This window comes from Ptychodera flava, chromosome 17 (assembly GCF_041260155.1).
Source record: "Ptychodera flava strain L36383 chromosome 17, AS_Pfla_20210202, whole genome shotgun sequence".
Classification (NCBI taxonomy): domain Eukaryota; kingdom Metazoa; phylum Hemichordata; class Enteropneusta; family Ptychoderidae; genus Ptychodera; species Ptychodera flava.
The window spans coordinates 19973692-19989790 of NC_091944.1; the positions used below are offsets into that span (position 1 = coordinate 19973692).

The following is a 16099-nucleotide window of genomic DNA, read 5'->3' on the forward strand; positions in this document are numbered from 1 at the left end:
AGCTCTTGATATTGCTGAAAAAAGTCCTTGAAAATCATATAATTTTAAGTGACTCTGAGTACCGGTATACAGACCCTGTCAAAATTACCAATAATGTTGATTTGAACCGTAATTTTTGCAGATTACCTTTCGATTAACTTTTTACTGTTTATTTCAAAATAAAGTTGAAACATAAAAAATATCATTTCAGAATATCTAATAAGAGTATGTCTAAACATTGGAGTAAAAGGATGAAATTTAAATGGACAGAAAAATGCATTATTGCATGTACTACGAAAGCCTTCCTTATAAAATATACGGGATATTTCTTGTACTGTGCCATACGATGTAATCCAAGTGCCCATTAGTATTAGATTTTGAATACATTTGAAGAGAAATTATGAGACAAAATAGGTATTTACATGTAAGTACTTATCATACAAAATATATATTTAATTGTACACATGTAATTTGGAAGGTGAACAACATTTTTCAACAAAACAGATTAAATATTGATGAAATACTAGAAGCTCGGGCCGATTGACAAATTATTGTATGAGTGTGTAAGATATCGCTTCTGGTTAAAAATCTGTGAAATCAAGCGTTGTTGAGTTGGCTTTGCATCAAATACAGATTGTGTCTTCAAAGTGCTTGGATGGCGTATTATGAAGTCAGAACACAGATTTGTGATCCGATCTCAGCTATGCCGCCTCCTTTGATGACAGTTGCAAATTCTGATCACGGAATCTGATAATCTCAAACCTTATAAGTTGCCAGCAGGTGTGAGGCTCATGGGGTACATGTAAGTGTTTCAGGATTAGGAAGGAGAAAGAGAGCTGAAGTATAATTTTGAAATGTCTATCACTTCATCAAGACTGATAAACATCATAAAAAAGTTGGATGAGATAGTATCGGTAATCTGATAACCAAAATAGAATTATTCAAAAAATAATAAAGGAGAGTGTTTGATATTTTAATCATTGTGTTTACAATGCTAATAATTTTTGTTTCATTTTCTGTGTACGGAATTAAAACTAGGAAATATAGGTATGTTCTGGGACATACAAAAAATAATGTCTGCAAAAGTTACGGCCACTGTTCCCTTAAACCTGATTCAGTTTGGTGCTAGAAATTGCATATCATTGAAGTCATACATGGATAATGACACTTTAGGTGAAAGTAGTCCTATTGCTTGATTGGGTAGATTTGGAAAAGTACGCCATGTGGAAGCTTCAATTACCGCTACATTAAATCTTTCTCTGGTGTTGTTACCATGTTGTGGGTATAACCCTAACAAAACAAGACATGTGAGTAGTGGGACTGGAAATAGAATGTACATCTTATTGTGTTTGTTTTGCAGAGTCAATTCAATTCAAGACAAATACAGGTACCATATGTTCTAGAATCTACCATATGGTATGTCAAGGTTAATTGTCTGTAGATCGAATACCATTACTATTTTGGCATAAATAACACCTAAATGATCAAACTCAACTGAAATGAAATCATTTCTTTGCCTTTTCTGAAACGTTTAAATGTCATACTGCATGTAACTACACATGTCTTTGCAGAGGTAGGACAGTTGTAATTAATATACATGTATCACAACCAAGGTAGCATTAAATCAAAACACTTTTAGCCGCAAGAATCCTAAAAAGTAAACAGTTTCCATCCAAAACAGAATATCCACAGATTTCATTGTTTATTGTTTCCTACCCACTATGAGTTAACATTGTTTTTTTCACAAATTGAATTTAAACTACTTTCTCTTCATTTTAAGTTTTCTTGCAACATGGAGAGAATTAAGGTACTTGAACAGACAGGCACACTTCATTATACTCAATAAGCATTTAGAATAATATATTTTCTAGTGTTTTTGTTCTCATTGTAAAATTTAGTTTCTTGTTCTACCCTTTAAATCATGTCGAAAAGCCTAAGTCAGACTTTTCAGTAAAACCTGTACATGTTAGATATTGTTTAACAGGGGTATTAGTCTGGACCAGAAAGCATTTGTCAACAGTAACGATCTGAGTTGTAACAATGTTTATTATAACTATTGCTTTAAATTTGAACTTACTTTCAGATGAAAAGCAAGAGAAAATTATTTGTTTTCTAGAATACATGTATATGATTGAAATTCAAAATATTGATAAAACTTACAGGTATTGTCCATTTAATTAGGAACTGTTCCCTGCAATTTTTTGTCTGTGCTTAATATATGCGGATGGAGTTGGCGATGAAGAGCGTGGTTTGAGCCATCTGTTTGGGAATGCTAGTACTGCAAGGATTTTTTGAACAGGGGGGGGGGGGGGGGGGAGTGACAAGAAGCAGAGGTCTTGAAGTGATGTGGGCACATGCGAGATTCCAATATTTTTCTAATCTACTGGTGACATGTCATTCTGGAGTACATCTACATGTACATTTATTGAGCTGTCAGACTTTCTCCATGGCGATGAGCTTTATAAGGTTGACCTACATATGTTGAGAAGATCTTAATGGCATGACATGTTACTGACAATGGTATGAGACTAATTTGTTGAAAGCTGTGAACTGTGAACCTTTGGACTTACAAACTTCACAAATCTTGCAGTGAAAATCTGTAATGAATGGCTGTCTATGGACTTTTTGTGCTTTGACACATTCAATTGCCCATGAGAAAATCAGACTGCGTCCCTCCACACACTGAGTCTAAAGTAAAAACACGGAGGGAATCCCTTCCTACCTCCTTGGTAATGAAACAGTCCCTCCATCACCTGTGGTAACAACAATACCAATAAATGTCTTTGGCAGAACTTTGACATGCTGACGAAACAAAATGTCCACAGTCACTCCACAAAGAATATCCTGAACATTATCCAATACAAAAACTACTGATGTAAATGGAGGCCCCAGCATCCACAAAGGCAAGTTCGGATAAAATAAGTTTTTATATCAGTTAATGAGCTAACTAACAATAGCTCATTGCACTTTAGAATAATTAACAGAAACCCTATATAATATTTGTGAGAAATCATAAAATATTGAAAAGCTATGTGCACATTATAGAGTGAGAATAAGGTTATAGCGATGTAAACTTTTGACCCTGAAAGGGATGTGAAACTTTCTTCTGTTACATGTGACTATAATGGAAGGGCACAATATGCAAATACATGGGTCAAGGTTCAAATACTAAAGCCTGTCAACAAAGAAAATGACCCAGAAGGTACCGGTAGCTTACCCTCATTTTCCCCAAACTACTTTCACTGCTATAGGATTGTGATTGATTTTAAATGTAAATGAACATGGAAGTTTGATAACAAGCCACCAGTCCTCATTATTGGCCGATAATCTCCTATTTAGATGTCAAATCCTTGGAGAAAGCCTCTTGGAAAATCCTTTAACACATGGCAAGATTAAAGTGATATAAGATCATGATGGATACAGGTATTTAACTATTGTAGCTGGGTTTGAGTGAGAAAAAAAACTCCACACAGGCCTTATTTAGTGTACCTATGAATGGACATGGTGCATTATGTAATTATGATAACAATGGGCATTCCCAGATTGAAGGTGAAAATTAACATAAGAACTGTTTTGTTGTTATGGTTACCGGTCAAAAATACACCAAACATATCTTAATACTAGTATGATGTAATAAATGTAAATTATACTTCAGATACATGCAAATATCTCAATAAGGAAACCATTTTGCAGAGAAACATGTCAAAAGCATGCATAGACGGTAGCACTTCTCCTGTTGGTTGAAGGTTATTGAGATGCCAATGTACATGTACTGCACATAAGGTTGATAAAAGGTTGTATTTGTACTGGAAATTCTGGATTTTCCAATTTAATTTTCCGATTTGGAATAATTCTAAACAGATTATGAAATCATTCAATTCAAGGTCTTACCATATCCCAAATTAGCATGGCCATGGTATGGCTTAGTGATGATAATTAATTAATAGAAATCATAGGATGGTATGCACACAAAGACAACATACATTGTAACATATTATGAACCTACAAGAATTGAATACAGTATTTATTAAATGAAATAAAGTGATATTTTGAAGTGATTTACTTTGCTTGTATAGAATTTTAATGCCCTTTGCCCTTTTAGCAGCCCCCACTTTCAAACTGCCCTAAGCCCGCCCCCTAAAAATGTATGTAGACACACCCACCCTCTATATAAAGGCCACCTCTCTTTAGTGGTCACTTTTCTCTAGTCCCCTGGGTGACCACTGTACACAGGTTTGACTGTATATATTGTACCGACGGTTGTGTCTATAGTCAGGCTATTACGCATGCATATTTAAAGGATGATGATGATGATGATATTCTGTGTAACCCTACAGCAACAATTGTTACATAAATGTGACATTTTATGGACTAAATGTCCAATAATGTTTTTAATAAATCTATAGGAAGACTTAAGGATCAATTTCAGCAAATTGATGCCCACTAATCTAAATATAAGTAGCAAAAGTCCACAAATGGCAAATAGAGAATTGTTTTCAACATTTCAACATATTTTTATTTATGCGTGTTATAAATCTTTGTGGGTGGCATTTCAACACATAAATCATGTTTGTGGAAGAACCGTGTTCTAAAGTAGCATAAATGAAGTCAAAATTGTTAGTTGAGTACCAGCAGTACATGCTAAAATACTGTACTAAATTATTTCACTATAGGGCAACAACGTGAAAGGATAGATACTAATTGACCGATGCTCTGTTGCAAATGATAAGTTATCTAATTACAGTACGGCAGCTTTGTAGTGACGAAGCAATGAAACCGACCATCTGTTACATCTATAACCTTTTGACAAACAAAACTATTCATCTTTATCAAACGTAATGTACTCCTAGCAATCTGCAAATGACTAACATCTACTCTCGTTCTCTCATCAAATGATACCATAGTAGGAAATGACTGTCACCCACCTGCCCAATTGGGTGGGGGGGGGGGGGGGGCCCAGATAAATTTTTGGCAGGACAGGTGAAGTAATTCCACATTAATGGTTTACTCAGGTCAGACACAGGTATTGTTATGCTTGACGTAATTATCAGGGCAGGTAATATATTCTCAGACAGACAACTCTTTTATTTGCCGGAATGTCTGCTAATTAAGCTCCAAGAATTTTGTATGTGGATGTCACCCTCAAAAAAGACATGCATGTTTCCGTAGTCTAAAATCATCGTCATTTGGTGATATGAAAAGAGCAAACATATTAGTATTACTATATATCCACTGATGCTACGATGCTACACATATTTACTGTAAGATGAAACAGATTATTAAGTCAATAATTACTTGTACCTATTCACTCTATACAATTAAAGTACTGGCCATGGGGCAAAGTGTAGGTGTACTAAAAACTGAGCAGACTAAATATTATCAAATTAGAACATTGATTTGAAAATACAATACTGAATAGGAGCAAAAGCAACTATGTAGGATTTACATTAGGAATTTCCAGAACCAATTCACAGCAAATTGCAAACCATTTTGTCTTAACCTCCATGTGCAAGGTTTCCTATCATTAGCATCCTAGCCTTCAAATATAATCTGCCTTACAAAGGAATTGATTGACGGAAAACAGCACTGAGATATAGTCAACAACTGAACAATCCCTTCTCTTGCAACATCTACAGCTTAAACTACTGTCAGTGAAATATGATTGTAGGCCGAATGGAACATCTGCAGAAGACTGGGTCCACTGTGTCTTGCAGTGAAAATCTGAATGTTTTAGGAGGTCTTTCAAGTTAAATCAATAGAAACATACTCCCTAGGATGATATTAAATTTAACATAGGTAAATTTGACCCCTGTATATTCCATTCAATGTTTTAAATTAAATAATCCAGATGATACAATTATAAGCATCTCGAAAACCCCTACACCATCAGTAAATGTAAACAGCTGAAAAGACTGTACATTTTCAAAATTCATGATGTAAAACAATTCACTCCAAGTTCATTACCTAGAACCACTGTCAAGAGTTCACAATCGTTTTAGGTCCTGTCGACAACGGGCTAGTAGCAAACATGAGATCCCTCGCCAAGCATCAGTTTTTGGCACATCTGAAGGAAACTGGGGTCATCCTCCCCTATACTGTAGGAAAACAGTACACACCCCTAGGACGATGCTATTGCACGGGTCCACTATGCTGAGAACAAGTACTGCAGGGCATGGCCCCGTCATAAAAACTGCTAATGCGAGCCCGTGCGCGTGGCTTGTGGGTTTGTACATATATCTCTGATGATGGTTTGCAAACACGCAAACCATAAAGTGAGACAGCAATTTAAATGGCTCTACATCACTTTTGCCTTTTATCCAATTGAAAGTAAAACTGAAAAGTTAAAATCCACGTGATGACGACGGTTTTTATACATGCCCATGAAATTTTATTTCGTATTCTTCTCAAACTTTAATACATGCGTGGTCCTATTGCATGATCGTGTCTTGGGCTTATCAGATTGGGTCTATAATTTAATAATTATCCTTGAAAATTAATTTTTACTGTCCTTTCATTTACTGTAGAAGTGTAAAATAAACTACGAGTCCAAATATGATGTGAAACTTAGTGCCCGGAAAACCGATCGAGGAATCTGTCGTGAACAAGACCTGGCGCTAGCGGGGTACGAGTCTGGAAACCTGAGCTACAATGAATGAACGCTTCACCTTGTTTACCGTGCAACATTGGTCGTTGCACTCTGTCCTGAAGCGAGACAACAGCTTAGAGACTGTCACATGTATATGCCCCCACATTGCGGGTACCGCGGGGCATTACCGATGGCCACACATTTTTACGCGTTACGTCTACCATGGACTTATCACATGAGCCTACGTACCGTCCCTCCATTACAGTCAACGTGAAGTGAGGTGTCGATGCAAGTCGACAGTTTACATGTCCTGAAGTTTATTACCCTAGCACCGCTCCAAGGCCTTGGCCGGCCATATACTGTCTGCCGTCACGTACACCCATTGCCACCAGTGTTCCAACGTTGGTAACAATCCACTTCCGAAGTTCCGGGAAGATGGCTCATTCTGCAGCTACTGCAGGCTCGTAGGCGATGACAAATGTCGCGAAATGTTCAAACACCGATAAAATCTAACCAACGATGGTCTACGGACCAGCAACATGAAATAATCAACTGCTACAGTGCAGAGAAACAAGAAACAAGGCTACGCCAGTCCCATGCGAAGGGCGTTCCCTTCCTACACACATGCACACACACGCGAAAAAGCTCCACAGCTCCACTGCCACCACTGCCGCGCGTAGTAGTAAAGGATCGTTTTCAGAAGGCGCGGGGCTACCCGTCTACTGTTCGTGCTCCCAATCCATTTATGCTCGTGAAATTTAATTCCAAGATACTACGGCACACCTGCTTTTTTCCTATCCACCCGAGCAACTGTCCTACGATCAATTCCCCAAGTCGGTGTTTACGTGTGGAAGCCATCATCCAACCAACGTAGAAGATGTCGCGTCTACTGCTACCGTACTTCCGGTCGCGCGCGTTCGTAGCAAAGCCTGGTCGGCCTGCCGGGTGTACAACACAGCGCGCAGCGCCTAGCAAGTAACTCTCACGATAAAACAAAAGACGCTCAAATCGTCCTTGGTAAGCAGAGCTTGAGAAAATTACACACTCAAAACGTAATACTTCACAACGCTGCGCCTACATGTAAAGAACAGAATATGGGCCACGATCCATTTAAAAATGTACCAAAAAAAAACATTTTATGATCCAATTTTTTTGGCGAAGTACGGTACGGGGTAACTGTTCGACGTCACTCTATCCAGGCAGCAGCTGATCACAGCGCGGAAGAATGGCTGAAGATGGGTTCTTCCATTTACGTGTCGTGTTCAGGCGCTGCGCGCGAGAAATTGTGTACATACACATTTGCTTTTGGGGAGAACAGAAATGTACGAGCAGTACTGGTAATGTTCGGTATTTTATCGTGTAAAATCTTTCGAACAACGAAACCCCGTATCCTCTCACACGTTTGTGATCAGGAGAGCAGACGTGCTGGCATACTGCTGGTATGGGCATGACGGTCATGGATTACGGCCGGGTAACGTCACGCTTTAGCAAAACAAATGCATATACAGTCGGCTGCACAGTCGCAGAGCCTTTTGACGTCCGCTAGATTCAAATGCACTCACAGAATTGTTCACGGGGTCGACCAGCTCCCCCAACTGGAGAGTCACACTTTAAAACGGGTGTTATTTGTCAGTTGAGGACTAGTCGGGAATTTCGATTACTTAGCACGATAGACATCACGTAAAATTTCCAACATCGGACCATCGCTGCGCCACCAAAAGTACGATCCCTAATGCATACAAGCAACGATCAGGAAAGTTGGAGGGACCGTGAGAATATACTTACTTGTGCTGCCCGACAGATCGACTTCCTCCATGGAAACGGTATCTTTTCCGTTTACTGCTACATACGGATGGTCCTGATCGTTCAAGTCCTCAGGAAGAATGCCTGACATTTCGGAGGGTTATTTGTCAGTAAAGTACAGAGAACGACACACACGACGTTGCACAGCCAGGAACGGACTTTGTCGCTGCTAACGGGGAATCACTTCGTCGTCGTCTGTCGTTTACGCCTGCGCTGCTGATGGGTTCTCTGGGAAATCAATGGAAACCATTGTCTAAATATTCAAATAAACAGGCTGCTTTTTATATGTAGAGTATTTACCAACACATGCATAATTTTGAGGTCATATCTCTGCAAAGTGATTGGCCATTTTGGTACTGGGCATGCGCACTGAGAAAATGACCTATAATTAAAATCAGGTTGTGTGTGTACAAGTTTAGGGAAGTTTTTTACGACAAACTTCAAAGTAAATTGCCAAACTTTTCAAAACTTTAGGCGCCAAAAATTTCGAAAAATTACTCAAAAAAATAGTGTAAAAAAATCGACCGGCTGAGCGATAGGTTTGGGTACTACTTTATTGAGGACATGGCGGAGTTCATAGGGGACCGTGAACACCTCCTGCCTAGCGGAGTAAAACGGAACACAGCCAAGCTCAACAAAATGTCCGCAGCACACGGTAAGTACCGTTCCCGATCATCAAACATCGGGAAATATCTCCGATCACCGTGAATTTATTTTGAAATTTTTGTGTTGATACCAGTCTTCGTAATCATGGCATCAAATTTTACCCAAAATTTCTATAATATCTCCTTCTTCAGCTTGTTAAAATCGTCGGCAATTTTCGGCTGAATCGTGATCGATAACAAAGGCTGTTCCTCTCGGCGCCTCGCCCGTCTAGCTTCCCTGGGAAAATGCTCTGCACTGCCGCCTCATCTGCTGGATTTTCACGATCGTATTTTGTCAACAAATTCAATTTTTTCTCTGAAATTTCGCATTTCTGCAGCGCAATTGTTGGGTTGCTATCCATGTAGCAAAATTTCCTTTATTTTGCCCGATAAATTTGCAAAAAATGCTACTTTTTTGCGACAAAGTCGCCAGTGCGTTAGCTGAACGGGGTCTGCAAAAATGCTGCAGCGTGGCGTTGTTCTGCAGAAAGCTTAGCGTCATCGCGTGATGATGAGTGCGGCATGGCAGTACTGTGTGGGCTGGGTGTGCGGAGCGTTACATTTACTCGGCATTGCGTGAACGTAGCTCCGGCACTTGAACGGGCAGGGTCGGTATCCAATGAGCTCGTTTGGACGCGATCGACGGGTCGCGGCTGAATATGCAACCCGGGTTTACGCGCGGTTTTCTGTTGGTACCAATACTTTTCCAGCGCATGCCGGGTTCTGGACCCAAACAACTTAACGGTAGAAGACATCACAGATATTTACGCTACATTTTACCAAAACCTGTATTTTACCATGATTATATATGACATTGAACTAGAGATTATGATGTATGGCCTGTTGTCTGTTATGCTGAAAGTCGTCACAATTTGATTGTCTTGAATTGCGAGCTTTCAGAATTATCTCGGGGAGGTCAACCACGGTAGGACTGAGAGCGTAATTCGGGGAAAACTGCCGTGAGCAATTACGTTGCCGTGTTCTCATATATGTAGCGGTTACCTGTACCTTTGCTGTGTCTTTTTATTTTGTTTTTGTTTTTTCCATATTTTCACTTTCGGGGGCTGGAATGATTGGAAGGTTATCTAAGGTTATAAGTAGAACAAAAAATACAATAAAAAATGAAAACAGGTCGGCCAAAGATGATAATTGTTTGCAAACCTTGTCTTTGTAAGACAGAAAACACTGTTTCTTATGGGATTTCACCAAACTTAATCAGTTACCGTGACAGACGAGAAGACATTCTCACCTAAAAACCCTTAACGATCATTATGCACGCGTGTCTTATGTAATATATAATATATATATATATATATATATATATATATATATATATATATGTATATTAAATGCAGGCTTTTTTGTGTTGTAAGGAAACCCATTTTCTTTAGACTCAAAATTAAGGAGGTCTCGAAATCTTGTATTTCCACAGCATTGTTTGATTCAAAGTAATTGCCAAATGATGTCAAACATACAAATATATTTTGTACTCAACATAGCTGTAAGGCATGTTTTTTACATCCATTGGGATTTTGAATATTTGATTTTCTGTTGAAGATATGATGGGTATGCTCTAATTTCAATTTCGTTCACAAGATAACTCTCGGCAAAATTCAGCTGATTGGAAATTGATTGTTTACTGTAAATTGCTCTACACGAATCACATTTTTGAAAATTATTAACTTTAATATAAGATGTCCACAGATTCGATATGATATACTGCCAGGTTATATTTTTTATGGCATTATTGGCCCTTAATATCGACAAAAGGTAGAGAACATGATTTTTGTTCATGACCTTTTTTGAATCCTTTGTGTGGACATAGTAACAAACACTAAAGGTTTAGTGACCCTTTTCTCCAAATGACTGAAGTTATGAGTGTCTGCACATACTGTAACAGAAATACCCAGCAAGGTTTCACAACTCCGAGACCCCCATGCAGGTCTTTGTTTGCATTTCAGACTGGCATCGTACATTCTTCGGTCCATGCATGCCAAGCTTTATGTACAGTACAGTATATACATGTTATGTAGCTTGCAGTGCATCACGGCACACAACCTGTGGCCACGGTTGCATTTGCACTGTCACTTGAAAATCCTGAAGTTTGAAATCCTCCGAATAGCACTGAACAATAGACATTTGTTATTGATTTTCCATGTAGTTGTGTTTAAGCTGTGTTCTGTAATCATTTTTGCCAGAGTTCTATCATAGGAAGTAGAGATAAGAAACCATAGCTATGCAGGACAAGATATCACTGCAATCAATCAATCATATTGCAGTGACATTGTCTCCTCCAACCATCTCCAAAACAAATATTTGACATTGCAAATACAAAATAGATGAAAAATTGCAACGTTTTTGGAAAACTATACCAACGGCTTGGTTTTTTCCTTTCAGAAGATCAAAAATTCACATCTGGCACTCTTGTAAATATTAAGGGTCTTTACTAGTAAATGTTGACTTGCTCCCTGTTGCCCCTTGACATGGTATGTGTATTTCCGTGGTCATTTACAGCATGTGTTTGCTGGATAATAGACAAGTAAAATGTGAGATTGGCACTTCCTAAAAGTTGGACCAGCCATTGGTATGATGTGACCTTGTTTTGAGGAGAACTTTTTCAGTTTATTTATGTCCACTATCCCTACTTTGAATATGGATAGAGTCGACCACCTGCTGTGCCGTCCACAACAGCCAGTTGGGTTTTTACTGTGTACCATTTCATTGGCTCTTTACAGACGGTTTTGCTAGTCATTTCACCATATGGCTGGTCTGGAACTTCTTGCACTCTCTGTAATCTCAGGTGGGAAGGACAGACATGATTTAAACCATGATAACAACCAGCATTACTTTTTTGATGTTTGATTGTAAAATACTCTCAATTTTACTTTATGGTAGTGCGATATGGGGAACACATGACTCTTTAGATGTGGAAAAGATTCATCATAGATTTTGTAAGTTTGTTTTAGGAGTGCATACAAATGTTAGAAATTCTGCAGCAAGAGGTGAGTTATGACTCTTTAGATGTGGAAAAGATTCCTCATAGATTTTGTAAGTTTGTTTTAGGAGTGCATACAAATGTTAGAAATTCTGCCGCAAGAGGTGAGCTAGGGAGACACCCTGTTCGAATGTATATTTATTTAGATATCCTTCGTATTTGGTTTAAATGCATTCACATTGATTCTGCAGAGATTGTCAAAGATTGCTATAGATACCAATATGACAGGGCAGAAAAAGGCTATAATTTTTTGTGAAAAACTTGTTATGTAAATTTGGATTTGCAGATGGATAATCCAATCAGCATTCAGTTTAATAACAGTAATCTGTTTTTACTACAGTTTAAACAGAGATGTTTTGATATCTATTCAGGATTGATTCTTCGGGTCCCACCCCAAAACAGTTGTGTGTTTCCCCTCAGTTTCGCACAATCTATCCTCAGTTTTGCACAATCTATCCATAATTTCAATGTCAAATACGCTCTTGGTATTGAAACAAAGAATTACAGATGTCAAGAAAAAAACCATGAAGCATTACGTGTACATCTCAAATCATGTATTTTCATTCGACTGCCATCAAAGCACTGTAGGGACACAGCTTCTTGCATTGATATGTATGTTTCTCACACTGTTATTCAATGATTGGCCTCTTTTTGATAAATAAATTCAATTTTTAAAAAAATAAAAACTAACGCCTCAATCAGGATGCGTTGATAGTTTTTTTACTTGACTGCAAAGAAAATGTTGACAGACACACACCCAAATAGCTCCCAGTAAATTTTTTTGATTTCTTGTGTGTGTATTTTTATTAGCTTACATAACAGTCCAATCAAATTGCTTTGATATGATTTCAGTAGCACAGAACTTTAGTATATGCATGTTGGCTATTAATTATTAACATTTGCCAAAACTGTTTAAAACAGCATTAAGCCACGGTTTTTAAAGGGGGAATTCTTTGTAGATTAAGTGACTGTGTACTCACCTGTATTAGTAGCTTCAGCCTTCTAAATCTTGCATCTACTTGCAGCTAATCTCAGTAGTCATAGCAACAGTACCGACGAGGATGATGACTATGAAACGTGTCCGTCATTCCTAGAAACCAGTAAAACGACTCACTCTGATCATGGGTGTCTTGCAACACCTAATTGTGTTGAAAATCATGAAAAAGGTATTCTCGTTTCCTTCAGTGATAAGAAAAATGTTAAGACAAATACCAGTGAAAGTAATTAATAGTGTTTCTGTCTTGGAAAAAAAAAATTAAGTTTGTCATTTGATTTTCAAAATATTGATAAGAATTTGATATTATTTAAAAATTTACATACTAACCCTATGCAGAGATAATTACCAAAATTTAACACTTCTTTACATGATTATTTTTATTGCATGTGTGCAAATACCAGCGTTATGTTAACAGTAATAAACTTATCTAACAGCTAACTTTGCACAGTTTTAATGTGTGGTGTTGTGTGGTTAATTGTTTTATTCACAACACAATAATTAATAAACAGCTGCCATTGGACAATGGAAGTTAGATTGTCTCTGTAATGTATCTCCAGGTAACATTTACCATAATATATGTGTCTGTAAAAGGACTAGTGTGAAGAAAAACTTTTTAGCTAATTTTTAAAAGTCATCTTGAGTTTTTATTGAAAGTCATTTCATTACACATACTGTAGGCTTTGTGTAGTAAAGTCTGCATGCCGGAGAGTGTATTGTTGTGAAATTTTCAGGATCTAACTTTCTTTCCGGAAAATAATTCAGAACTTTGCTGAGCATTTTAAAGAAAGGAAATAAAATCACTTTTTGCTTCAATTGAAACATTTTCTGACCACACATAGTTTCAATTGAATTATTTTCTGACCACACATAGATTTTCCAAATTGTTTCCCCAAATGAGCAGAGGCATTTTCCATATATTAATGTTAACAATCAGCCAGTAATTATAAAGTTAATGTTCTCTGACTGCCACGGATAATTTTATTCCATTTTTCGTCTTTAATAAAATTAGTAATTTTCTAGGAGGATTAAACATTCGCTAAACCTTTTGCCCTTCACATTCTCACAGTCCTCACTGGCTTGTGTACGCCCACAGTGCCTATCTGAGCATTTATTTAACTTGCACCCTCAATGACATAGCCCTGTGAAGTGAGGCACAGAGATGGCATTAGCCAGTGCCTTGCTGACAATACCAGTTCACTGGGCTTAGCATCATGAACTCAAAACCAGGGCAGGAGAGGGTCACAGTGCATAGCAAACAACAATCTGCCTATAGCACTGTTCTTGTCTACTTTGCGTATAGCATTGTTCTTGTCTCCACACAGTCTGTGCAAGCAAAGATTTGTTATATGGGGTAGGCAGTACTGTAGAATACAAGTCATCAGTGCATGTTAACAGAGAACTGAAATCAAGTCTGTGGCAAAATTCTTCCAAAATCTTCAGTTTTAAAAAAATAGCATGAAACTTAATGTATAGATATTCATTGCTGAAAAGTTGCTTTAGTTGTTTTATTTGTGTACTGTCTTTGCTAAACAAACCCAAGTGAATTATTATATGAATTCTGTTTCAATGATTTCTCATTTATGCTTTATCTTCTCTCCCCCACTCAAAAAAAAAAACAGGAAAGAAGAGGAAGTCAGTCCCAAGCCATGATGAACACCTGAATGGCAAAGCAGACCAACCATCTGTCACAAAAAAGGTTAAAACTGGTGAGTAAATCCCATTTACATGGATATTTTGCATCAGCAGTTTCCATGACGTATTAGTTTTTTATGGCAGTTTTATGCATTTTTACGACATTTTTATGTATTTTTTACAGCATTAAAAAACACTGGATTTGAATAATTGTTTTAACTCTCCACAATGCCTATCACTTTGCATACTCTTTCCAAACTTTGGGCTTTATACAAAACAAATGTACTTTGTAGTTTGATATGCTATTCAGTCAATGCTCAGATATAGTCTTGTAAATTTTATTTTGCAAAAAAGTATGAACACAAACATACTGAAAACTGCATGCTTTAACTCAAAAGAGTTCTTTTTATTGGTTATTTTGTTTTCCAGTATGAATTTGTTAAATAGTAATTGCCCCTACAAATCCACTCTTTCAGCCTACATTGAATGAGTGACTACCACAGTCTGATAGAGTGGACTGTGACTAAAACTGTTATTGGTGACTTTGTTGCTAACTTTAGAATGTCCAGTCGATTTCTCAGAGAGTACAAACTACGATGTCCCCAGGCTGTGTAGTAATTTGTGTGCAGGGTGTTCCATCCTTGATTTGTGTCTCTTTGACTCAGTGTTTTGCTGAGTTGAATTGATATACACACACATTCTACATGGCCAAAATTAAAACACTGAGGTCCATAGTTCTGATGACAAAATCTTTAATATTACATCAGTCTCCAAAACCTCGCACATTTCATGAAAAGAAATCCTTCATCAACTATCATTTTATTTCAGATTAAGTCTAGAAAATGTTTTTGATCTTGGAAAATAGTAGGCATTCGTGTGTGATATTTGTACATTTAAAAGTATCTTTGATATACTTCCACGTGACATCAGTAATGATATCTTTATTTTCAATTTTCACTCAGCAGAGGCAGAATGGGGGACAGAGCAGAAGCTCTCTCTCTTACAGAGGGTGAAAAGCCAAATTCCTACTGGAGACATCAACTCATTCAGGACCAGGGTCACAAAACTAGACTGGGATAAAGTAAAGTTCGAACGATTCAGCAGTGAAGAGTGTAAAGATCACTTCAGCACCCTTCTCAATGATGTAAGTTAGCATACTGCCCTCTATCAGCTTCGAACAGTTTATCATTTGGCCTGTAGAGGGCACCCTTCAAACAATAGCCCATAAGTACATGCCACAGCACATGTGCTGTGTGGTAAATTCATGAGTAATTCCTACGTTGCCCTCTAAAGTATGTTTTTATTGACCTTAACATGCAGTTCATATAGTTTGCAATAAAACAAAGGAAATACAATCTCTATTACTCTTGTATTTTTTAAAGGGATAAAGTCGCCCATTTGTCATGAATTTTGTTTGATACGAGATACTACTTTTATATCATTTGACATGTTGAAAGATACTG

At 37.6% G+C, this 16099-nt stretch overlaps 2 protein-coding genes and 1 non-coding gene across 9 annotated transcripts in view; 2 read left to right on the forward strand and 1 right to left on the reverse strand.

Annotated features, from left to right (window-relative positions):
• LOC139115736 (glutathione hydrolase 1 proenzyme-like) overlaps positions 1–8578 on the reverse strand; it is a 43348-nt gene extending 34770 nt beyond the window's left edge. The window contains exon 1 of the mRNA XM_070678063.1: positions 8351–8578. Within this exon, the coding sequence (XP_070534164.1) occupies positions 8351–8459 (109 nt within the window). The 5' untranslated portion in view covers positions 8460–8578. The remainder of the gene's footprint in view (positions 1–8350) is intronic.
• A 207-nt stretch (positions 8579–8785) lies between these two features.
• Positions 8786–16099, forward strand: part of LOC139115734 (nucleolar transcription factor 1-like) — a 29358-nt gene continuing 22044 nt past the window's right edge. For 2 of the 7 annotated variants that reach the window (XM_070678059.1, XM_070678061.1), the window contains exons 1-3: positions 8787–9023; positions 14624–14710; positions 15599–15780. In XM_070678059.1, coding sequence (XP_070534160.1) covers positions 8933–9023; positions 14624–14710; positions 15599–15780 — 360 coding nt within the window. In that variant the 5' untranslated portion in view covers positions 8787–8932. Of the gene's footprint in view, positions 9024–13032; positions 13174–14623; positions 14711–15598; positions 15781–16099 lie in introns of all 7 variants that reach the window. The other 5 variants (XM_070678056.1, XM_070678057.1, XM_070678058.1 and 2 more) reach the window with 5 other exon arrangements.
• On the forward strand, positions 15248–15424 carry LOC139116654 (small nucleolar RNA SNORA23). The gene has a single exon (XR_011548350.1). It is a non-coding gene; the product is annotated as a small nucleolar RNA SNORA23 (small nucleolar RNA).